Raw genomic sequence first — 22180 nt, 5'->3', positions numbered from 1 at the left:
TGTACTTCGACAGCTCTGCATCTGAGAAGCGGTGACAGGGCTAATTCAATATTAACCCGAGTAAGCCTCACTGCACTGTGCATGCGTTGTGTGGCATATGCAGCTCCTCATAGTAGTGTGAGCTTTGTCCGAAAATAATATACACCAGCTTACCTTCCACTCCCAAGGTCACAAATTTTGTATTCCGTCCGTCGTTTTTCTTTATTTCTCATGGCTACTGCTTCGATCAAAAGAAGTGCAAGTACGGATGGTAAAAGGCCAAACTCGCGGCATCGTTATGAGAAGGTCAAGGCGAAACTCGAAAGGGAACCTCGTTTACAACGCGAAAGATCTAGTCCGAATGCCTCCCAATATCGGCCTCCTCCACGACAAACTTTGCAATACCATCAACGAATACTTACCCCAATGAAAACACCTTCTCCATGTTTTACCTCCCCCTCACCGCCTCTTAATGTTTACGCTGCTCCGGTCATGGAACGAACTCTCTCCGGTGATTCGATTGTCTCTGATCACAACATCTCCATACCTTCTCCTGCTCTCCACGACCATACGATTTTGAGCGATGACCAAGCAGCCAATATCGTTGAACACCACTTTCTCTACACCCGGCCTCCAGACCACCACTATCTCGAAGTCGAACTCCAAAACCTTCTTCTCAAAGCTCACCTGTCTGATCCCGCTATAGACCGCATCATCTACCTCATCGATACGATATTCTTCCACAACTCCCTGCATAACCGCGTTCGACTTTCCTGGTCCTCGCCTTCTCAGCCTCGCTATTCGTCAGAACTCATCGGTACTACTGCTCTTCGCCCCTCTTCTCTAGGCGGCTTCGAAACTCTAATAGTTTTATCCGAACCCATTCTTAGAGATCCGAAATATGATCGGAGATTATTGTTAAGTGCGTTGTTGCATGAGTTAGTGCATTGCTATCTATTCGTGAAATGTGGATGGGGCGCAAAGGAGATGGGGGGGCACACGGATGGATTTCATAGGGTGGTGGGTGTTATTGATGGGTGGGTGGAGAGGTGGATCGGAAGGGACTGGCTAAGGTTGTGTAGCATGAGGGCGAACTTGGAGCTTTTTAAAGTGAGGCGGGAAGCGTATGGACCGGGGTGGCAGGGGGGTGGAGAGTGGAGGGTAGACGAGCATGCGGAGAGAGAAATGAGACATCGGGAAAGGATTCGGGGAGTACATCATCATGGACATTACCCCCATGACGGATGCGGACAGAGTCCTGGCCCAGGAATGGATCGGGGTTTGGGCTTTACTCGCAATGCTCTCCCCTTTCTTCCTAACGCTGGAGATGAGGGATTTCGATAATCTATCTCGCTTCTGTGCGTGATGGAATGGCCGGCGGCTTACGTTATTCCATATTTTGGATTATATTTTTCTTATCTTTTCTTTTTCCGTCTTCCGAAGCATTTTCTTTCCGTATGGATCACATCACTTTAGCGCGGCGAAAGATTGGATTCGGTGCGTTTGAGTTTAGTACCTAGCATCAACGGGTGCATTTAGAGGCGTTGGATTGTCATTACAGGGGGGTTTTCTTCACACGGGGAACTTTTTTGGAGGTTATGATATGATGGGTTTTTGTACATGCTAAAAGTTCACGATAAATGGATGGATGGATGGACGGAAAGAGGGGGAATGGATTTGCATGAGGGATTGGAAATTATATTGGGTTAGATACTTGATGGGGACCGGAATGGGATTCGGATTAGGATTCGGAGATGGTTGTGTAGTTTGTATATAATAAATACGTTTACTCTATAGACTTCTGTTGAGTGTTTTGATGTTGGTGCTGAGGAAGTAAAATTAGAAATCTGGTATGGAGAATATGTGTCTATATATTTCTGTTAATTTGATTGGGTAAAATACGCAGCTTTCTTTCTAGTGAGCTTGATTGAAAGAAACTGATTCGAGTAGAATATTTCTTTCACGTTTCTTGCATGTTTGTGTTCTATTTTTAGGGCTTATTGACAACAAACAATTTCTTGAGGATTCTCTCTCTGAGCGCCCGGTGGGAAAAAGAGGAAAACAAGTAGTATCTCTTTCAATAGGTGCTCTAGTGTTGGTATCAGCCCCATGCTTCTTCTTTCCAAAAGAGAGTTTGTGCGTGGTTGGGGGGAGGGATGGGGGCAGTATTCACCTGTTAGTGTTATTGTAGAATGTACTTGTTATTTTCTCTCGAACAGAGTACCAAGTAGTACATCCAAGAACTGCAGCTTAATATTTAGATGGATTAGACCGTCTTCTCCTTCTCTTCATACTCCCACCTCACGTGCCATTTCCACACATCAAGACAATACACACTCAGTACATCCAAAATTCAAATCGAACAATTAAAAATTTATATATATACCTACATGTATGTAACCTACCCCAAGAAATAAAATAATCCAAGAAAAGAAAAGAAAAGCAAAGAAAAATCTAATAATACCTCACCCTGTAAACCTCCTCCGCACACTCATCCAGATTCCAAAATTTCTCTAGATCCAGAATCTTCACATTAGCCATTCCACTTCCCCCCATTTCCTTTGTTTTCCTTTCTCTGTTCTCGTATGTATGTTTGCTTACCTCCATCCCTATCTTAAATCTTCCATTTATACTAGGAATATTAGGATTGACCGTTCTCCGTATATACGGATATGCTTGTCTTGGTTTCGGGCCCTTGAGATATCTATCAGTAGCCGGGCTGGATTTTAGATTTTCGGTCGCGAAATGCGTTCTTCGCGCGAGGAAAAAATTAGGAAGAGAGGGTTCTGAAGACGCAGTCGCATCTTCACCATCTAGTCGGATCGTCGATTTCGCAAGCGGTTTGCGGACCGGTTTCGCGATCCTCTTGAAAATCTTCCCATTCGCTCTCCTGCTCATTCCTCGCAAACTCTCATGAATACGTGATCTATGATGCTTTAGCAATTGTCTTTCCTTCGCTTCTCGTTCGGGTCTCTCTCTTTCCCATTCTTCCTTTGCTAGTTCCTCCTCCTCTTCTCTTTCCACTCTTTCATGTTCTAATTTGTCCAATTGATCTTCCCTTTCCTTTTCAATCTTCTTCCGTTCCTCCAACTCCTCCATAAAAACATGCGCAAACCAATCCATCTCCCGATTCACAACCTCCTTATCCATCCCCATCTTCTCCAAATCCACATACCAAATCTCCTTATCCGCAATCACCAATTCCAATCCCAATGCTTCTTCCCTCCCTAACCGAACATCCAATCTCAACCCCTGTCTAGCAAAACTCTCAATACTCCTCGCCGCTCGTTGCCATTGCAGTCCATGCCCCGTCATCCCCGATTCTTCGAATTCCAGAACCTTTCTCCTACAGCTCGTATTGCATTTACACACATAGATACTAAAAAACGCATGAACCATTTCATGCAACATAGTCCCCAGATAATTCTCCAACAAGATCTTACTCTCCTTTTCATTTTGGGGAGGCGGGGACCTTACAAATACACTAATAAAACAACAAACATTATGTCTCGTGGTAGTCTTTTGTCCTCTCTTATCAACCGTCGTACCCAACACATTTCTCGCCTTCTGTTCCGCATTCGGCTCTTCGAGCTTCATCGTACATCTCATGGTATTGAGCGCGCCTCCAAAAATCATGGCGTTGAAATAGGAAAAATATAAATCGAGAAGATCTTGTTCTTTCTTACCTTTCAACCAGGGGGTTTTGATGACAGCCGCGAGATCAGAGAGGTTGGAACGTCTCCAGTTTTCTTTGATCTTGTAGAAGGGATCGTGGGGAGGATTGCCAGTGGGGCCATGCAGAACATTGGCTATGTTGTCGGCGATGAGATCTGCAGCTTGCGAGTAGGTGCAGCAGAGAGGCTGCAGGGGAATATGGGCGCGGTCGCCGGCCCAGAGTATGCGCCGAGCGGCGTAGGGATTGAGATGACACTCGTGAATTGTCATTGTGAGGGATATAATGGGAATATAACTTACTGGTTTCAAATGGATGGACAATGACTTTGGGCCTGCCCAATGTCGAATGTGAGAATAGGAAATGTGCTACTGACTTGATAATTGGATTTGTAAAGGAGCTATGTGTCTCTTTGAACTTTTTGCTTGTAATAATGACGGCCAGCGTCTTGAACTGCTAAGAATGAATGCAAGGATATAATATTAAGAGGGCGCAGAAAAGGTAAAAATTGGCAAGCAAAAAATATTTGGGAAAATAGGTGGGAAAAGCGTAGACAATGGGATTGTCGATGGATATATGTTGAATAGAACAAAGAGAACGAACAGATGAAAGGGAGAGCACCTGGCTTAGTGAAAGTCTAAAGAATAAAATGTCACTATGTTTAAGATTCTTTGTGAAGGATATCTTGACAAAGCGAATAAAGGTTCTTTGAAACGTCGAGAGACAAAGAATCAATGTGAGAATCGAGTGTCCCAATCGGCGATCTTGCCATCAATCTGCTGTTGAATTTGTATCGAGGCAACCAGATAGTAACCAGATGACCCTTGATCTAACTTTCTGTTACTGAGCGAATGGAGATCTCAAACACAAGTATTTGAAACTATGCTCTCTCAATATTTCCGTTATAGATGCTAATAGTGGAATAAATCAAAGTCGAAGATACACAAGTAGGATGCCCAGTACCATCTTGACTTAAGTGGTGCGCAGATACTTGAGGATAATTCGTAATGAAAACCTAGGCAAATGATTGCAGGTGTCCAGTTCACATCTCACCAACTATACACATGTTGTCTTGGACAACCAGACACAAAAATTGGATTCCGAAAGCTTTTCTCATTTTCGCACTCTAATCCGTTTATTTTCATAGAACGGAAGTGAGATATCACATTGCAATTTTGCAAATGCCGACCATGCTCGAAATATCTTGACTGTGCAATCAATGTTTGTATTGTCTCATCCACTGCTTGAATCCATAATCTAATCCCAATATTCAGCCATTTATGCGATTCTCTTTCCCTTTTGGTTCTTCTTTGGGGTTTCGGCGATGGTGAGGTCTAAAGGTCGTGTTAGTATTTTTTTGGACCTCAAGTGAAAGAAGTGAGGGAATCATACTAGGTGGAAGACTTTGCTTCAACTTCTCGGCCTTCTCCAAATCCTTAAGGACAAGGGTGTACAAGTACTTTTGGCATCTGACCTTGATCTTGATGGCGCTGGTCTTTCCGACATTCTTCTTTATGCGGGCAGCTATTGTGTGTTATGTTAGTCTTTCCGTGACTTTATAGATTGCGCCATTTTATCCCGCAGGTTCATCCTTCCCCGAACAGCCCAATTTCAAATGCCTCCAAAACTCTCCCGTATTCGAAATCGAATAGAATCTGCGCGAGGCGATGATGGAATAGGAATAAACACATACAGGAAGCATCCTTGCGTCTGCAAATCTCCAAGAACTATTTGATTCAATATTAGCCTCTGTCCACACTTGTCCTTAAAACTCTTTCCCGTTCTCCATTCCACCGCCCGTATCAAAAGGGATATAACTCACGGATTTGATGTCGGTGATTTCGCGAGGCATTTTGACGGATTGATTAGTCGAAAATTGGTGAGAAAATCGGGAATTGATGACAGGAATCGGGACTTCGTGATAATGAGGTTGTTGATGTGGAAAATCGGGATTGTGTGGTGATTAGTAAGCGAACTCGGTTACGATTGTACGGAAGGGTTTTGGTTCCTAGAGCCAATTGATGTGGCGTTAGTTGTCGCACGGGTTTGTGGCTTGTGAGGAGGACAGGTTTCTGATCATTAGGCAAGCACTTCTCCGTGAATGATTATCTATTTAAAGTCTTTAAAATTTGGTAATTGAAATTCGACACTTTGATCTGTTTTACGTACATTTGATAAAAAGTTGTGTTGAAGAAAGAAAGACTTTTGAAAGTACAACGTTGTCCATATCAAACAGACAAGCAACGCCACCCCCTCCACCAACAATGCCTACTCCTTTAGATAGAGCTCTTAGCTCAAAAGTAGGTTTGTCCCCAATCACTTCGCAAGCAAGATACTAACAGATTCGTAGAATGCAGTATTAGCTTTCACTGGCATCGTAACTGCAGCCGCAGCTTGGTCCATTTGGGGGACTGATATGTTCCCAAAGGAAGAAGATCCTACCGGTGGTGTGTATGACCCCATTGTCAGCTGATGAACCGATATTAACTCGCAATAGATCCAGCAACGTGGTCAAGAGAGGAACTACGGAGATGGTTAGCGGCTGTTAGTACTCTTGGAGCTCTTCTCTTCCTTTCCTTCAAATATATCACTCATCGAAATTAACCACGTCCTCTACAGAGAGATCTTCATCCACAACCCAAGGATACCAAAGAGCAGTTGTTAGAGAGAGTAAAGGCAAACTTAAGGGTGCCAAGGAAGTCATGAAAGCCATGATACCTAGTTGTTATGGGTCTTTTGAGACAGGGGAAAAGGGCGTTGGAGTCAGCACTTCGGGTTTTACGATCATGATCAGGCAAGGCGCTAGGTCACTTATGTTCAGTTCAGTTTAGCATGCATTGATATTGATAAATTTTTCATATATAACATTTTTCCAGGTTATTTGATGGCTCCCATTGGACCTCATGACCTTCTTATCATGCAGGTTCGTCTTCTGTTTTTAATTTCTCATCGTTTGTTTGATATCCCAATACTGCCTATGCCAACGTGAAGAAGAAGAAAGGTATCAAATTCCGCCAAAAATCACGCCCATGTATGCCGTGCCTGCCCCAGACCACATAAAATAAAGATCAAAAGAAATAGTAAAGAGTAGCAATAAAACACCCTCAGTAAGCTTGCGGCACAGCATAAGTATGCCTAGATATTCTGCTATTTGCTTGAAGTTGTTGAAGAGAGCCATCCATTTCAAATATTGATTGACAACTTCAATCTGCCAAAAGTATCTGGCTATCTTGGTTTCGTCTTTAGATAAGAGAGTTGTAGTATGAGTATGGGATGATTACGCAACAATGAACTCCTTTGAGATCCGCAGAATGAACAACAAAGCAAATGTGCGAGAAATGCAAGAAGTTTGTGTAACTGGGAGTTGGTGTATGACAACGAGCCATTCTCAGATACGGAATAGTGTTATTGTAAAAGATGTTGAAATTGGATTTGTATCACTGGCTCGCCAGTTCGGCAACTTCTTTTAAGCTGTCCGAGTAAGCTTATTCGTCATCCATTTGTTCCATCGCAATTTTCCTCTATTACATTACGGATTAGCACACTTTAATCGAAGTGAGGAGTGTAAAGCTTACCTCCAATTCAGCGACTTCATCTTCAAAAGCTTGTGCCTCTTTATTGATTCTATCAGCCTGTCGATAGGTCAGTCAGTTGTCAAAAAATGGAAGCATGACAATCTTACCTCCCTCTCCGCCTTCGCTACTTGAATTGCCTTTAACTTTTCTTCTAAAGCTTGTTTCTTCTCGATAGCTGCTTGCTTTCTTGCTTCTGCCATGGCAATTGCACCTTCAACAATAGATGTTTGCTTCAAAGCGGGAGATATATTCGTCTTGTTTGGTCCCGAACTGCTGCCAGCGGAGGTCATTTGATCAGCCTTGCGCTTATCATTTACTCCAGCCTTAGCCCTGCTTTTGCCCTTGGGTTTGGGGACGGGCTCTTCAGGAACAACAGTTGCTGGTGCCTTTGAATTCTTTGGGGCGCTTGGAAGCTTCGTGGTCTTTGGAGAAGGCTTCTTTGGCTTGGCTTGAGATTGCTCAGGCTGTGCTGATGCAACCGAAGAGCTTTCGACTTTTGAAGTCGACTTCTTTGGCTTAGCTTGAGATTGTTCTGGTTGAGCAGAGGCATTTGAAGACTTCTCAACCTTTACAGCTGGTGGCTTTTGGACAGTGGTTGTCTTAGACACCGACGTAGGCTGTGTCTTTGGAGTAGACGCAGTCTTTGGAGCAGAGGGTTTGGCAGCTGTTGGGGCTCTTGCCTTTGATTGTTTGGCTGGCTTGGCAGTACCGACTGTTATCGTAGACTCGTCTGCTTCAGCAGGAGAGTCTTGTCGACCATCTTGTTGGTTTCCAATGTCGAAAGGTGCATCATTGAGTTTGCTATTAGAATTTGTGGCTTCGGAAGGCAATTTGTCATTGTCGAAATTGGTCATATCGGTGTCTGATGAGACTTCAGCTCGATGAAACTCGAAAGCTTCTTCGGTTTCCACTTCAGGAATAGCACTTGATGGAAATCGTTTGGCCCTCTGAAGCCTTTGAGTTTCCGCGATATCTTCAAGAATGCTCTCAGGTATTTCTTGTGTTGACTTTTCGGAGTCATTTTGACCATTTTGTGAGTCGTTCAATTCTTGAGATTGAGGAGGTACGGTTTTATTTACAGAATCTCGATCTTGGTTTGTGATTGTAGATTGAGGATCAGCCTCGCGAGATGGCGATCTTGGTGCTGTCAACTCTGTTTCAGGATCGGCTTCGATGGCGTTAACCATTTCTGTATCTTCAGGCCGAGGCGATGTGTGAATGAACTCGTCAAAATTTGGTTCCATGTTATTGGCGTTTGAAGACTGGCCAGGTTTCTCAATATTTGAAGTTTTTGTTTCCAGGGTGAATTCTAGGCCGTGTCGGCTTAATTCTTCAGCTTTGTTTTCTGGAACTCTCCGGTCGTGTTTGACTGAGGGACTCGCTTCGCGGCTATCATTGTCGCTATAATTATCTTCAGTGACAATAGCACGAGCTGCTGATTCAATTGGGATTGTGCCATTGGAATCTCCAAACAAAAGACGTCTTTCGGTTCCAAAATGGTCAAAGTAATGTGAGCCTGACTTCTTTGACGATACTGGCGGGGTCAACGGCTCCCAGGATGGACCACCCACCTGAGTACTAAGTGGCTTGAAGTGAGTGACAGTCTCTTTCTCGGCTGCCTCTCCGACTATACACGACACAGACGGCTGGTTCAAGCTGTCTGGGTCATCCAAAGATATAATTTTGGATTTGTCTGACGAGGTAAGATCTTTCTCGGCTTGGGATTTATCAACATTGAGCGTGAGAGAATCGTCTAAATTTTTGCTTAAGCCTCTGCGTTGGTACCACAAAGAACGATCAGGATCATTCCAGGCTTCGCTTGCCGGAGCTCCCTCCACACCGAGCATAGAAAGTGGCTTTCTCTTGAGGTTTGTTCGAGTTCCATTGCCTTGATCGAAGCGATCACCCGCAAACTCATCTTTTTCAATCTTGATAATTGGTGCAAAGACTGCGGTATCTGTAGGTTCGCTAGCATCTTCACCACTAAGATCAATAAATTGAGATACTTTTAAAGGACGAGAAGGCTTTGACACAGTTCTGTTGACTCCAGCGTGGCTTTCATCGAGAGTTTCTGAGGACTGAGAATCTTCGATGACCCTAGTCTTTTTCCCCACTGGTTTCGTCGACTTGACTGCTTGAGAAGGAACTTCTATTTCTATAGAAACACTGGTTCTAATCGCCTTCCTACCAACTTCTTTCCCTTTGGAAATCTTTGTTGGCCCGTCGATTTTAGTCCTTGTCTCAGGTCCAGGCTTATCGACATTTTCAACAGTATCAACAAGATCATCATCATGATGACTGTCAACATCATCGGAGTCAATGACCGAAGAAGCCTTTGATGCTCGTGAAACATCCTTTGCCGTCGGGTTCTTTGACGATGCCCTTGTTCCATTCCATGGTGTTCCGATGTATTCTGGGGTATCCAGGAAGTCCATCTTGTGGAAATCGGCGGTAGAGAAGAGCAGGAATTTAAATGAAGCACAAACTTTATAATCACCAGGCCATTTCTTCACAACGAGGCCTTTCGCGTTACCCTGAAACTTCCTATGACCAACGCCGCCAACTTCGAATGGTGGAGAAGGAATAGTGTCTTCATCAACACATGGATTAAGATTCCACCAGTGGGTATGGTCTTCAAACGTCGGTGCACGTTTTGCATTGCCGAGATCTGGAGTTTCTTCTTTTGATAATGATGAGGAATCATCAGAATCAGAACCAGTTGCGTGGTTCTTATGAGCGTTGGGATCTCTGCGGAATATTTGTATTTCGATGCTGCCGACTGAATGAGGTGCGCCACCTTTGACGTTTCGTGCTGTTTCACAGTCAGTATAAGTCATTGATTAGGAAGAACGACTAACTCTTTTCAATATTCCTCTTTGCTATTTGTAGCTGATAAATTCTGTCGACATATCTGTTGTCCGATTTGATTCGACCAACAACCCATTCAAACTTCTTGCTGAAGTTTTTGGTACCACCCTCGTTGCTATGAGAAGCCCGTAAGATACCATCGACTTTAACGTCAACGAACTCCTTAACACCTGAACTTATGTTGAAGCACGGTACGATAGCATCGTTTTCTGCGGTCAGAGTGTGGCAAGTGAAGTGCCTGCCTTGTTGCTTCACGTCCACTTCAAGTAGCTTCGTCCGGTTACCTGGAGTACCCGAGTTGCCGCTTGTCAAGTAGACTTCTCCCTTAAGAGCATTCCCATCGAAGTCAGTCAAGCCAGATGGGATTTTCATGTTTATAGATATTGAGAAAGCCTTATTAATTTATTTGTGTGCTTTAATGGTTTGGAAACCCTTGGTGAGAAGGGCGATATCGATTTGTTGGTGAGGTCAAATCGAAAGTCGGGTTTGAAGGCGGTTGATGAGATCGAAGGATGTCGAAGAAGAGCTAGATAAGTCTTGAAAAGTAGATGGATTGTGGGAGGACGGACTTCAATAGTAGATAGGTGCTAATGGGTACAAATTTGCAAGAAGCAATTGTAGTTGAAGTGGCTTGAAGATATTTGAATTCATAAGTTTTGATAGGAATCTGGAGAGAAAGTGATCAATAGGTGTAAAAGAAGGAAGTGGTTGTTGTGGGGACGAAGATTGCTGAAGATGGATAGTAGCCGAATGCAGAATTTATGAAAGGATGAAAAGTGAAGCCAAAAGTGAATACGAAGACATGGGAATGCAACTCAAATGGTTGAAGATGGGCTTAAACTGAGATAAATTTGCGGATGCTCTAAAGTCATGATCTGAAATAGGATACTAGGACACTTATTAGTATGAAGAACGTTCTTCATAGACTCTCACAAGACAACCAAATTTCAATATTTTCCTACGAAGAATATTCGGGAAGGAACCGAAGATATTCTGTATGCACTCACATATCACTGTTATTCAAAAGTAGTATTATGGATCAAGGTAATTAGCAACTTTATCATATAAATTCCATGTTACCCTTAGACTCCCAACATCGAATACGCGATTCAACTTGTAGATTTGCAACTCTTCTCAAGGATGCTACCTGCGTCTTTACCAAGAGGTCGACCCATAATCTTGTCTGAGGACATGAATCTGTCCATCACCGAATCTTTGGCACTATTCTAGTCTCGCCATCTGACCAGATTTGATGTCAAATTTGAGACGTTTGAGGGGCGCCGCGAAATGAATCGGTCATGGGTCGACCGGCCATGAGTGCTCCGTAGGGTGGCATTACTTCGATTCGCCGAGCAATGCTGCTCCCCGTAAAGAGTGCCCTCTAACCTTCCGTTCATAATAGGGTTCTCCAACCAATCTTCCCTTCCCAGATTTGCTTCATACTCTCTAGATTTCGAAACCTCAAAGCACCAATCTAAATATCTGACTCTGAATCAACCATTTTTTGATCCCCTTCGGCGCCTTTGGATTTCTAGCCTCCACATTTGGCACCAAGATGAAATTCTCCATAAAACCTCGCTCTTCTCCCTCGTCTCCATTCTTCGACGTATATTTCACTGATCCGCTAACCATAATGGCAATACTAATTTTCCTCCCATCCTTATCCGGCCCAAGCTTACTTTCCTCAACGCCTATATTGTAGTTTGGGTTTATGACATGAGCATCATATGCTTGCGCTTCATATGAAGTTTTGCCGATTTTGTTCTCGAACGTCTCTTGGAAGGCGGAGGGTGTTGGTACGATGTTTCCATTAATGGTTATGGATGCTTCGGCCGGTGCCAGAGCGGAAGGCTTGATGTAGAAGGACGTGATTGTTGAGCGAAGATTGGGCTTATTTAGAGCTTCGTAGAAACTTTCAACAAAAATGTCGGCCCCTGGAGTATATTAGCACAATGTTTCATCAAAGAATAATTAAATGATTACCTTTGGTAGCCAATTCGGCTTGGATATCCTTTGTAGGAATAGACATGATAAATCGCACAGATAGTATGTAATTATGAATATCCAAGAAAATAGGATAGATCACAGTATATTAAACAAGAGAAGTTTATTTAGATCACAATTCGACAATTCTCTAGAGCGTCTTTGTCTTTCTCAGTGAAGAATGACGCACGAAGTGAAATTTGAATTTATAGTTTTGAGAAAATGCGGGGGCGGAAAGGCGGCCGCAGCGCCGCTTTCCCGCAATCTTACTATTTGTCTTGGACCATGCTAAATCGAGTCCAAGTCAGCGCATTTTGTTCAAATGTATGGCCTCAATCCTCTACTGCGCGGCTCTCTGCAGTCCAGGACCAGATCGATATTGAGGGCTGGCTGGGTTTGCAGCTCATGTAGGGCAAGACCTATACCGAAAGCCAGCTATTCTGTCGATACAAAATCGAAAAAGCCATATTATGTGACCACACCAATTTTCTACGTGAATGCTGGTAAGTCTGAATGACTTTGCGCCAGCGCAGCATTCTGAGCTAATTGGTTCATCTTCAGCACCTCATGTTGGTCACTTGTATACTATGGTCCTCGCGGACGTCTTCAAACGATGGCAGGTTTTAAAGGGCGATACGGCAATCCTATGTACAGGAACAGACGAACATGGCATGAAAATCCAACGAGCTGCTGCGCAAGCAGGAGCGTTGCCCAAAGAATTTTGTGATATTGGCGCTGAGACGTTTAAGGAATTGGCACAGCGAGCAGGGCTTTCAAACGATCATTTTGTGCGCACGACTGATCCCGATCACAAAGAGACAGTTGAATATATCTGGTATATGCTGAGGGAACGGGAATATATCTACGAGTCAAAACACGAAGGATGGTATTGCGTCAGTGATGAAACTTTCTATCCGGAATCGGCTATTGAGAAGAGGCTGGATCCCTTTACTGGGAGGACTTTTATTGCTTCTCAAGAGACTGGTAAAGAGGTTGAATGGACATCGGAGAAGAATTACCATTTTCGATTGTCTGCTTTCAAGGACCAACTGCTTGAGTTTTATGAAAAGAATCCCGATTTTGTTGTCCCAATGACTCGAATGAAGGATGTTGTCAACCAAGTATCTAGGGGTTTAGAAGACCTTTCAATATCCCGCCCCTATGATCGGTTAAGCTGGGGCATTCGAGTTCCAGACGATGAGACTCAAACTATATACGTATGGCTTGATGCGCTGGTCAACTATATTACAAAAGCAGGCTATCCATGGGCGCCAGGGAAGGAAACTGCAGGAGGATGGCCTGCAGATGTACAAGTCATTGGAAAGGATATTGTTCGATTTCATTGCATATATTGGCCAGCATTTCTTCTCGCTTTGAATCTACCACCACCGAAGCAAATATTGACCCATGCCCACTGGACAATGGACAATCAAAAGATGTCTAAGTCAATAGGAAATGTCGTCAACCCACTTTTTGCAATGGATCGATTTGGGGTCGATGTGATGCGATACTACCTTATTCACGATGGTGGAATCAAGGAAGACTCCGACTATGGCAATGAATATATTGTTGAAAGATACAAGAAAGGACTGCAACAAGGCCTAGGTAATCTTGTTAGTCGATTAACCAGACCGAAAGTGTGGAATGTTCGTTCTTGCGTGGAAGCCACACACTCTAAAGGCTCGAGCAATCCGAATATCACAACTAGTCGACAGATTGATTTCCTGAACAGTGTCCGCGATAAGGCCAATGAAAAAATGCAAGAGCTAAATGCAGGAGCAACTTTGCATGTTATCATGGATACCGTCTACGAAGTAAGCACACCATCTACATATTTCTATAACCGCAATACTAACCATAAACAATAGACCAATAAATTCATCCAACACGAAGCACCCTGGAGTCTCGCCAAATCCGAAGATCCAGAAGCGAAAGAAAGACTCATCAGCGCCGTATATCATTCCGCAGAGGCAATCCGCATCGTTGGCATTCTCCTCCAGCCGTACATGCCGGAAAAAGCATCGCTATTGCTCGATATGATTGGAGTGCTACCAGAGCGTCGAACATATGAATATGCGTTACTGGGCGCCGATCCTTCGTATGGTGATGCGCAGGCTCCGTTGGGCAAGGGTGCGTGGGATGGGCTATTTCCCCCTTTGGCTATTGAGAAATGAGTTACGTAGCTTGGGATTTTTGTTGTGTATTATATGTTAAAATACCCGTATGGCTTTGAATAAATGTTCCCACTCTACTTTCAGGTGAATTGTTGGGCCGGGATTTGTTTTTTGGACGTCACTTTCAGCAAGGTCTGTTATTGATCTGAACTGAACGAAATCCAAGCGTGTATTATATCCATGGATACGCGAAGTGAAGTTTTTTCATTTATTCCGAAAGAAACCGCTAAATAGATTTCAAGCCTCACAATCGGAAAAATTACATCCATCAATGAAGTTAAATTCTCCAATCACGAAGGTTACAGGAGTTCAGAAACCACAATGCAAACCAGGAATCGAAGGGTAAAACAATCTTCTTATTTCCTTCTCATCTCTCAATATCTTGCTAAATACATCTCACAAACTAAAAGCTATATACACAGAACATACATCCTTCTCCTTTTATATACACTTCCTCTTTCTTTCGGTTCTTCCACATATCCATAATTCAATCTCTACTTCCCACAGTTATACACATATCCACCCATTCTTACATTCTTACATTCTTACATTCTTACATTCTTACATTCTTAGACCCCTATGCCGCAACACACTGCGAATACCAATCATTTTGCTTCGTGCACTTTGCGCCCGACGCACAAGCGGTACTTCCCGTCCAGGTCGCGCCGCCACACTGTCCGTAAAGCGCGACCGCGGCGCCTGTTCCCGAAACTGCGGCTGTGGAGGTGGTTTTTGTGCTGGAGATGATGGTGGAGGAGGGAGCGGAGGTGGAAGAGGTCTTTGAGCATTTTTTTAGTGTGCTGCTTGAGGGGATGGGGGATGAGGAAATAGGAAGTGAGGAAACAGCAGATGAAACAGCGGAAGAAACAGCTACAGAAGAACTGGCAATTTGTACAACTGAAGAGATGGAAGATACAACCGCAGAAGCGGGAACGGAAACGGAATCAGGACTAGCGCTCAACACGACCGGCGCAGGTGTACTAGTAGAAACCGCACTGGAGATACTTACTTTCGCTGTGGAAACAGTCGTAGATGTAACAGGGGCAGCTGTGCCTGCTGCGGCGGAGAGAGCAGCAACGACATTGTTGTAGGCGGGGTGGACGGTATAGTTAGCGTACCAGAGACAGGCGTCGCCTTGGCCGGAGAAGGTCGATGGGATCCACGAGTAGGCATCTGTGAAATCCCAGATGGTGATACCGACGCAGCCGTCGACGCTGAGACAGGCGTTGACGGTGTTAGCGTAGTCGATACCTTGTTGGGCGAGCCCGGCGGTGGTGGGAGGGAGAGTGCTAAAGCGGACGTCGAGTTCGGTGTAGGCGACTTCGACATCGAGAGCGGTGAAGGATTGGAGGGTGGTGGCGAGCGCGGATTCGCTGGGGGTAGAGCCGACGATGAAGTGGGCTTGGAGACCGACACCGTCGATTTTGATACCGCGGGCTTTGAGAGATTTGACGAGGTTGAGGGCTGCAGTTGCCTTGGCACCGGAGGACTCGATGTTATAGTCGTTGTAGTAGAGCTTGACATCTGGATCGTAGAGAGCGGCGGTTTCGAATGCGATGGGGATGTATTCGGGACCAATGGTGTCATAGAACTTGGATGGGTTAGTTTCTATACTTGAGGTTTGTTCGAAAGCTACAAGAATTATGATGAAAACTTACGATAAATGATCGCCAGGTACCATCATCGTTAAATGCCTCATTGACGACATCCCAGGCGTAGCATTTGCCCTTGTAGTAAGTTACTTCATTTTTAATGCTGCGTTATGATTAGCTTTCAATGTCTATAGAGAGCTGCGCGGAATCACTAACTGATTCTTCAAGACCGCAATCAAAGTCTCATTTGTCCATTTGCCTGAAGTAACCCATGATGGCAATTGGTTATACCAACACAAGTTATGACATCTCAGAAGTTGATCATTCTTCTCCGCGAAATCAACGACAACATCTCCCTGAGTATAGCTGAATGTGTTCTGGGTGGGTTCTATGTATTGCCATTTTTGTGTGTTTCCAGGTGTGATTTGTCCGAATTGACTGTTATTTGACAAGATAGCGGTATATTGAGCGTCAGTAAGTTCGCCATTGTCTGTAGCGGAACCGAAGTATTTGAGACCAGCAGCCTTGGCAAGCGTGTCAAGCTGACCATAAGCTAAAGGCAAGATAGCAAGAGGTATAAGATTTGAAATGTGCATTTTGAATAGAAAGGTATGATACGAAAGGAATAACAAAGAGTGTAATTTTCGAGTTACCTGACTCGGGAATGGTGATGAGAAAAGGAATTGGGGGTAACGGAGCGGTTATATATATTCGCTTGCCCTGGAAGGTTCGAGGAGCACATAAACGCCCTTTCAAGTAAACTCATTCTACGGATCGCTTTGAAGAAACATGGCAAAACGAAATTTGCCTGTTTCGGATAAATGACCCAAGGGGCATGGTATTTTTCCATACTGGGTGAACATCTAATATATCCGGAGCGCTTATGCGAAGAATAGTGGAGAACCGGATATGAATTAGGTACTCGTGCTGCCAGAAAGTATGCAACTCCGACGCTAGATGCACATACCACAAGATGGTAAACTACAAGAGGACTAACCTGGTTTTCATAGCGCCGGAGTTGCATACTTTCTGGCAGCACGAGTAGTGTGGAATAAAATTAAAGTACTTCAAAGACGTCGGGAACCCCTGACCTGGCATTGATCTCGTCTATCTGACCGATTGTGGGGAACAAATTGACCTATTACAGGGATGACTTTAACCCAAACTCGAATCCCACGTATTGGACGAAACAAGCTTTTCTCCATGTTCAAAACAGCTTGACGGCCCGCAACCTCTAAATAAAGTTCAATAAACAACGTACTACTTGTGGCAAAATGCAAATATAATAACCGTCCAGTTTGGATAAACTCGAAACCCTGTTACCCCGCATTTCGTCTTGTGAAGATATCTCCCCTCAGTTGTAGATCTCGGGGGACGTAGATTCCGGTGTCAAATGGGGTATCTATGGCTATTCCTTCACTTGAAGTTTGATGGTTGGATGCTTCGATAAGAGATACCTCTTCTGATCTATCGAGGATCTGAACATCGATAGAGGACTGCACTTACTCGGGCCCATTGCCTAGCATCCTATAAATAATCGAGCGAGTATCGAAATCCAACTTCATAATTCTCAAGCAGATACTCTTTCAACTTCAAGAGGACCTGGTAACTTCGAGAACAGCAGTGGAATGATTTGTCCGTCTTGAGACGATGACGCGTCAGAAGGTCAGGTGGATTCTATGATAATTAGCAACCGATTTGAGGCTGAATGACGGCAATTGTACATTACAATAACGTATGACAAGATACTGCATCAGCCTTGTCTTTATTTGATTCTCTTGGAGAAAAGCTGTCTAGCCTTTATTCATCTTTCCATCAAAGTCCTTGATGGCATTTTTCGCACTACTAATACGTTCGGCGATCGGGATTGGCTTCCGGAAAGCCAATGGAGGTGCCCCGTTAACGTGTTCGAATTGGCGAAGGTTGTATGACGGTGAGTGTAAGAGTCGTTGTTGCTTGATAGAAGCAGGAACATGTGACTTGGGTTCATCGACATTTCTATGAAGATCATTAGACAAAATTCGGCCAAATGATAATCCATTGTACAAACGGGGAACTCGAGACTTACTTCTCCGATCCATAGTAGCCTTGCATAGAAGATGACAAGGATTGAGGCATGGTTGTCAAGTGATAAGAAAGTTTGATTCAGTAAGACCGATGATTGAAAGTCAAGAAGTGTGATAGTGTGATACAAGTCAAGTCACAGGAGTGAGTATCGGGATAAGAGAACACAAAATAAAGATAATTGGATGTAGCTTTTCTCGATTGTTTTAACAATGATATTGACGAAAAGGCGTGGGGGATGCCTACTGATATATAGACATTTCGCAAGTCGGCGGAATGAATGACTTGGCTGGTGACAGACATCATTTTCTTCACCCTGACTCTATTCAATACTGATGAAAGATTGTCAAAGAAAATTGACCGTTTTCCATTGGCCGGCAAGGAAGGCAACGGATCGTTCCTTTACATTTCGTCTCCGCTCCATCGTCTCGATACAGCATTTGAGATGGAGCGCCAAGGAATAGCAAGGCTCTAGACGAATGGGTGAACGTTTCAGCAAACTGCAACCAATCACCAAAACACACCTTGGTATTCGGGGCGTTTTTAAATTTGATTAGAAAGGATACCTTACTAATTACGACCAAACAAGAAACCCTCGTTCTTCGGCCCGGGTACTTCTGAATTTGGATCGGTCTGTTGCGCGTTTGCCGTGTATGTTACACTATGATTCGCAGAATCTGCGAGTACTGGAGATATAAACAAGGCTGCGCAATTTGCTGCATTTTGATTCGTACGACGAAGCCCGAATCCCGCAATCTCATGTGTAGGTGTAGATCCTCCGTGCAGAGCGTGATCTGTACATCTAAGTGCGCGAATATGTAATAATAAAAAGAGTCACTTGTACAACATTAGTAGGCAACGTCAGAGCAATCCAAACCATTGGTCCCAGTGCGATCCACCTCGGCGTCCAGTCCTTGCCATGGAGATACGATATTGATGTCGATGAGAGATCGAATCAAGTGTTCATCTGATTCGACACATCTGTGTGTGTTAGATTACAGTAAGGTCAAACATCAAGATAAAATCGCAAGGTGGGCTGCTTATTCGTCCCAGCCAAAGTCCATCATCAAACCAGCAAGGCGTTGACCATGGGATGGGCGTTTGGCCAGAACATTCGAATTATTGAATCAATTGATAAAATTCGGTATTGCGTCTCAAGTTTCAGCGTCTGCAGCAAAATGGATGATCTTGGTATGCACGGACATGATTGTGGTTGACCCAAAGAAGCCTAGTGTCAGATTTCCATGCACTACCTACTAGGTACGCTCCTACCTTACTAGATCATCGGCAAGTAGCCATCATGCTCTTCTCCCCATTCTCCCCATTCTTCCCATTCTTCCCATTCCTCCCATTCCTCTCTTCATCAGCGCATCTGCATTGCCCTATCATGCTGATTGTCCAATCATGTAATTCTTCCCAACTTTCCAGATCTAAGGAGCATCGCAGTATCGTGAGGGAACGTTCTAGACCTCTGCAGCCATCCGTTCCGTTGATAGGTGTTGATTAATCCCTCGCAGGAAGCTGGGTGGTAAGCTCAACGTTCCTGTAGAATTCTGCAAAGGTCTAGACTCATTCCCTCATCGCTGGGTTGAAAGGTCATCGTTCAATCTACTGCCGGCTTGGAGTTTGGGATAATCTTGATGAAAAATGCCTTGGGAGTCTGCCCTTGTTTACCCATTCGAGTAATTTCAAAGGCATCGCATTGCGGATTTCAAGCATCCGGATTGTCATCTAGAGCTCGATCGTCTGATTAGATCCAGTATGCCAAGTAGATAGATTGATTCAGCTCAGCATATGGATTCAATGATAGATAATCTCTCATGGTTGAACCGCATTCTAGACTAGAGACCGAGTACTACAGTCTAGACTCATCGAACCCCCCCACTCTGCAGATTAATACGCACGCCCTACCTTCTCCGTCTTATCCGTCTTCTCTGCCTTCCCTCTCTTCTCTCTCCCCTCCTATTCCCTTCTATTCCCAATCACTTCTATTGCCGGATCCGACGGCAAAGAAGAAGAAGAAGGGAGGTATCTAGACTTTCAGGAGAAACCCTATGCCGAGTATGACCAATGAGCGCCAAGAAACAACTCAGAGAAACAACAAGCACAACAAGTACAAACTTCATCAAGAATCACCTCAAAGTGACCTCCTTGTGGAAATTGATTCGAGATTCGAGCTTTGCGATTCTCGTCTGATAATGTACCGAGTGTTTGCTGGATCTAAAAAGCATTGATGTCCCTCGGTACAAGGTAGTACTTTCGTACCTTCGTACCTTTTTATTTTGGTTCCTGCAGCCGCGAAAAAGTAACCATCGGCACTCTTCTTCGCACTACCCCACAGGACTCGTTGTCTGTGACATGCCAAGATCCATCGTCGAAAACTATTCTGATTACTGATTACCTAGTTTGGTACCGGACAGTCTCGAGAGTCGAGATAGTGTACACGCGATAAAATAAACGGTCGGTTGATAGTTTCCGTAGCTAATAACTACCGAGTAACTACTAATACACTAGTTTGTTACTTCAAATAAAGTCGAGTACGGAGTAATAAGTACCCAAGGTATCGCTACATCTTTCACATGTTCTTCAAACAACAAATCAAATATATCAAATCAAGCCATCAAGGCAACAGAACCTGAATCATGATCGCGAACGACGTGGCAGCTGACACGTGATCATGACTTCACAGTATGACGTCAAATCCCTCGTCATCCTGTTTTTGATTTCGAGAAAAACCAACATACGATTTCGATTTTATTTTCATATATCAAGATCCAAATAATCATCTTGCCTTTGAGTTTTCTACTAGTTTCTTCCTCAAAACTTACACAAAGATAACAAGCAAAGCTCCTCGAAAGATTATCGCAAAATGCCCTTGACATTAAACACCTCGGCATCTTTTGCCCTTACCTCCTCTACAGCATCGGGAGATGATTGGGGTCGCGCATATCAAACAAAAACAACCATCAATAAAGACGGTACTACGCGTACGAAACGTACTCAACGTCTTGGGGAGCCCGTTATTGAAGAAACACGACGATGGGATGGAAAGGGACGAAGAGTCCTGGAGGATGGAAGTATCTACGAGAAAAATGGCAAGGGGAAAGGATGGGTACAAGTCCAGGAACCTACTGTGAAACCAATTCAGAATACGAATAAGGGGGGAAGTCGGAGGAAGGGAACGATTTTGGGAATGACGTGTGAGCCGAGTAAGAATGTGGTGGGGAATGGAAATGGGTTGGGGAGTAATTTTGGGAAAGGAGGGGTGGGGAAAGGAACGGAAAATTGGTTGAATGGAATTATGGCGAGGGTTGCAAATGACGCGCTGGAGAGTAGAGGGAGGGGGAGGATTGTGCAGGAGGTCGAGAGTGAGGAGAGTGAAGAGAAAAGCGAGGAGGATAGTGCGGATGAATATACTGATAGTGAGGGATACACTAGTGGAGAGTATACGAGTAGCGAGGGAGAAGAGGAGGAGGAAGAAGAAGAAGAAGAAGAAGAGGTAGAAGAAAAACCAAAAGCCAAGAAGAATGCTACGACGACGAAGAGCAAGAGTAAGGTCGGGACGCCAAAACAGCCAGTTCCCAAGAAAGAAGTGGGGAAAAAGCAGAAGCCAGCGAAAAAGCAACTTGTACAGGAGGAAGAGTCTAGTAGCGAGGAGGAATCTGATGACGACGAGGATGATGATGGGTACGTGATTGAAGAGATAACTTCATCTGACGGAAGAGAATCATCTTCCGAGGAAGAGGAGGAGGAGGAAGAAGAAGATGAAGAGGAAGAAGAAGAAGAAGTGAAAAAGCCAGAGCCTAAAAAGCCAGAACCCAAGAAGCCCGCAGAGAAGAAATCAGCAGAAACGCCCAAAGGAAAGTTTTCCAAGAAGAGCGTCGCGATTCCATAAGATCGAAGTCTCTGTTTCACATACTGTATTACAATATCTGAATATCCGATTTGGAGTTTTGTTTGTTGCAAAGATAATGAAATTTAATCGTGAATATATATGAAGCATATGCTGTGATCGGTTTCCCTTGACTATCCCATATCGTATGTGCGTTGGTATCTAACTCTCACTCTGACTCTAACTCTAACTCTCAGATCTCAGATCTCAGCATGAGTATTATCAGCAGCTCAATCTCCTTCTCCTTCCCATCCTCATCCTCGCCCCCATGTCTCAATATTCATCCCCCACATACACATCCAAGTATACGCTCACTCATCCGCTCACTCATCCTCTCACTCATCTGAAAATTCATCCACAAATACCCAAGTAAGAAACCT

At 44.2% G+C, this 22180-nt stretch overlaps 10 protein-coding genes across 11 annotated transcripts; 4 read left to right on the top strand and 6 right to left on the bottom strand.

Annotated features, from left to right (window-relative positions):
• Positions 1–210: 210 nt before the first annotated feature.
• On the top strand, positions 211–1323 carry EAE98_001318 (uncharacterized protein; the record flags this gene model as incomplete). The annotated part of the gene is made up of 1 exon (XM_038948937.1): positions 211–1323. One exon carries the CDS (start codon positions 211–213, stop codon positions 1321–1323), a length of 1113 nt encoding a protein of 370 aa, XP_038815203.1.
• Positions 1324–2433: 1110 nt separating this feature from the next.
• EAE98_001317 (uncharacterized protein) lies at positions 2434–3924 on the bottom strand (the record flags this gene model as incomplete). The annotated part of the gene is made up of 1 exon (XM_038948936.1): positions 2434–3924. One exon carries the CDS (start codon positions 3922–3924, stop codon positions 2434–2436), a length of 1491 nt encoding a protein of 496 aa, XP_038815202.1.
• Positions 3925–4930: 1006 nt separating this feature from the next.
• EAE98_001316 (uncharacterized protein) lies at positions 4931–5504 on the bottom strand (the record flags this gene model as incomplete). Its single annotated transcript, XM_038948935.1, has 4 exons — positions 4931–4986; positions 5045–5176; positions 5346–5379; positions 5475–5504. 4 exons carry the CDS (start codon positions 5502–5504, stop codon positions 4931–4933), a joined length of 252 nt encoding a protein of 83 aa, XP_038815201.1.
• Positions 5505–5916: 412 nt separating this feature from the next.
• On the top strand, positions 5917–6358 carry EAE98_001315 (uncharacterized protein; the record flags this gene model as incomplete). The annotated part of the gene is made up of 4 exons (XM_038948934.1): positions 5917–5952; positions 6003–6099; positions 6150–6196; positions 6272–6358. The coding sequence occupies 4 exons, from the start codon at positions 5917–5919 to the stop codon at positions 6356–6358; spliced, it is 267 nt and encodes an 88-aa protein (XP_038815200.1).
• Positions 6359–7137: 779 nt separating this feature from the next.
• On the bottom strand, positions 7138–10467 carry EAE98_001314 (uncharacterized protein; the record flags this gene model as incomplete). Its single annotated transcript, XM_038948933.1, has 4 exons — positions 7138–7173; positions 7228–7284; positions 7335–10039; positions 10086–10467. The coding sequence occupies 4 exons, from the start codon at positions 10465–10467 to the stop codon at positions 7138–7140; spliced, it is 3180 nt and encodes a 1059-aa protein (XP_038815199.1).
• A 1089-nt stretch (positions 10468–11556) lies between these two features.
• Positions 11557–12124, bottom strand: EAE98_001313 (uncharacterized protein; the record flags this gene model as incomplete). Its single annotated transcript, XM_038948932.1, has 2 exons — positions 11557–12029; positions 12079–12124. The coding sequence occupies 2 exons, from the start codon at positions 12122–12124 to the stop codon at positions 11557–11559; spliced, it is 519 nt and encodes a 172-aa protein (XP_038815198.1).
• A 276-nt stretch (positions 12125–12400) lies between these two features.
• On the top strand, positions 12401–14538 carry EAE98_001312 (uncharacterized protein; the record flags this gene model as incomplete). The annotated part of the gene is made up of 3 exons (XM_038948931.1): positions 12401–12581; positions 12640–13892; positions 13947–14538. 3 exons carry the CDS (start codon positions 12401–12403, stop codon positions 14250–14252), a joined length of 1740 nt encoding a protein of 579 aa, XP_038815197.1. The 3' UTR covers positions 14253–14538.
• A 291-nt stretch (positions 14539–14829) lies between these two features.
• EAE98_001311 (uncharacterized protein) lies at positions 14830–16440 on the bottom strand (the record flags this gene model as incomplete). Of its 2 annotated transcripts, XM_038948930.1 has the most annotated exons (4): positions 14830–15030; positions 15262–15843; positions 15911–16007; positions 16061–16440. In XM_038948930.1, the coding sequence occupies 4 exons, from the start codon at positions 16438–16440 to the stop codon at positions 14830–14832; spliced, it is 1260 nt and encodes a 419-aa protein (XP_038815196.1). The 2 variants fall into 2 exon arrangements, with proteins under 2 accessions (XP_038815196.1, XP_038815195.1); XM_038948929.1 differs by having other exon boundaries at positions 14830–15843.
• Positions 16441–17637: 1197 nt separating this feature from the next.
• On the bottom strand, positions 17638–17962 carry EAE98_001310 (uncharacterized protein; the record flags this gene model as incomplete). The annotated part of the gene is made up of 2 exons (XM_038948928.1): positions 17638–17842; positions 17913–17962. 2 exons carry the CDS (start codon positions 17960–17962, stop codon positions 17638–17640), a joined length of 255 nt encoding a protein of 84 aa, XP_038815194.1.
• Positions 17963–20777: 2815 nt separating this feature from the next.
• On the top strand, positions 20778–21803 carry EAE98_001309 (uncharacterized protein; the record flags this gene model as incomplete). Its single annotated transcript, XM_038948927.1, has 1 exon — positions 20778–21803. The coding sequence occupies one exon, from the start codon at positions 20778–20780 to the stop codon at positions 21801–21803; it is 1026 nt and encodes a 341-aa protein (XP_038815193.1).
• Positions 21804–22180: the final 377 nt, after the last annotated feature.

The sequence above is a fragment of the Botrytis deweyae genome, assembly GCF_014898535.1.
Source record: "Botrytis deweyae strain B1 chromosome Unknown BDEW_002, whole genome shotgun sequence".
Lineage (NCBI taxonomy): Eukaryota > Fungi > Ascomycota > Leotiomycetes > Helotiales > Sclerotiniaceae > Botrytis > Botrytis deweyae.
This window is presented reverse-complemented; position numbering and strand designations above follow the sequence as displayed.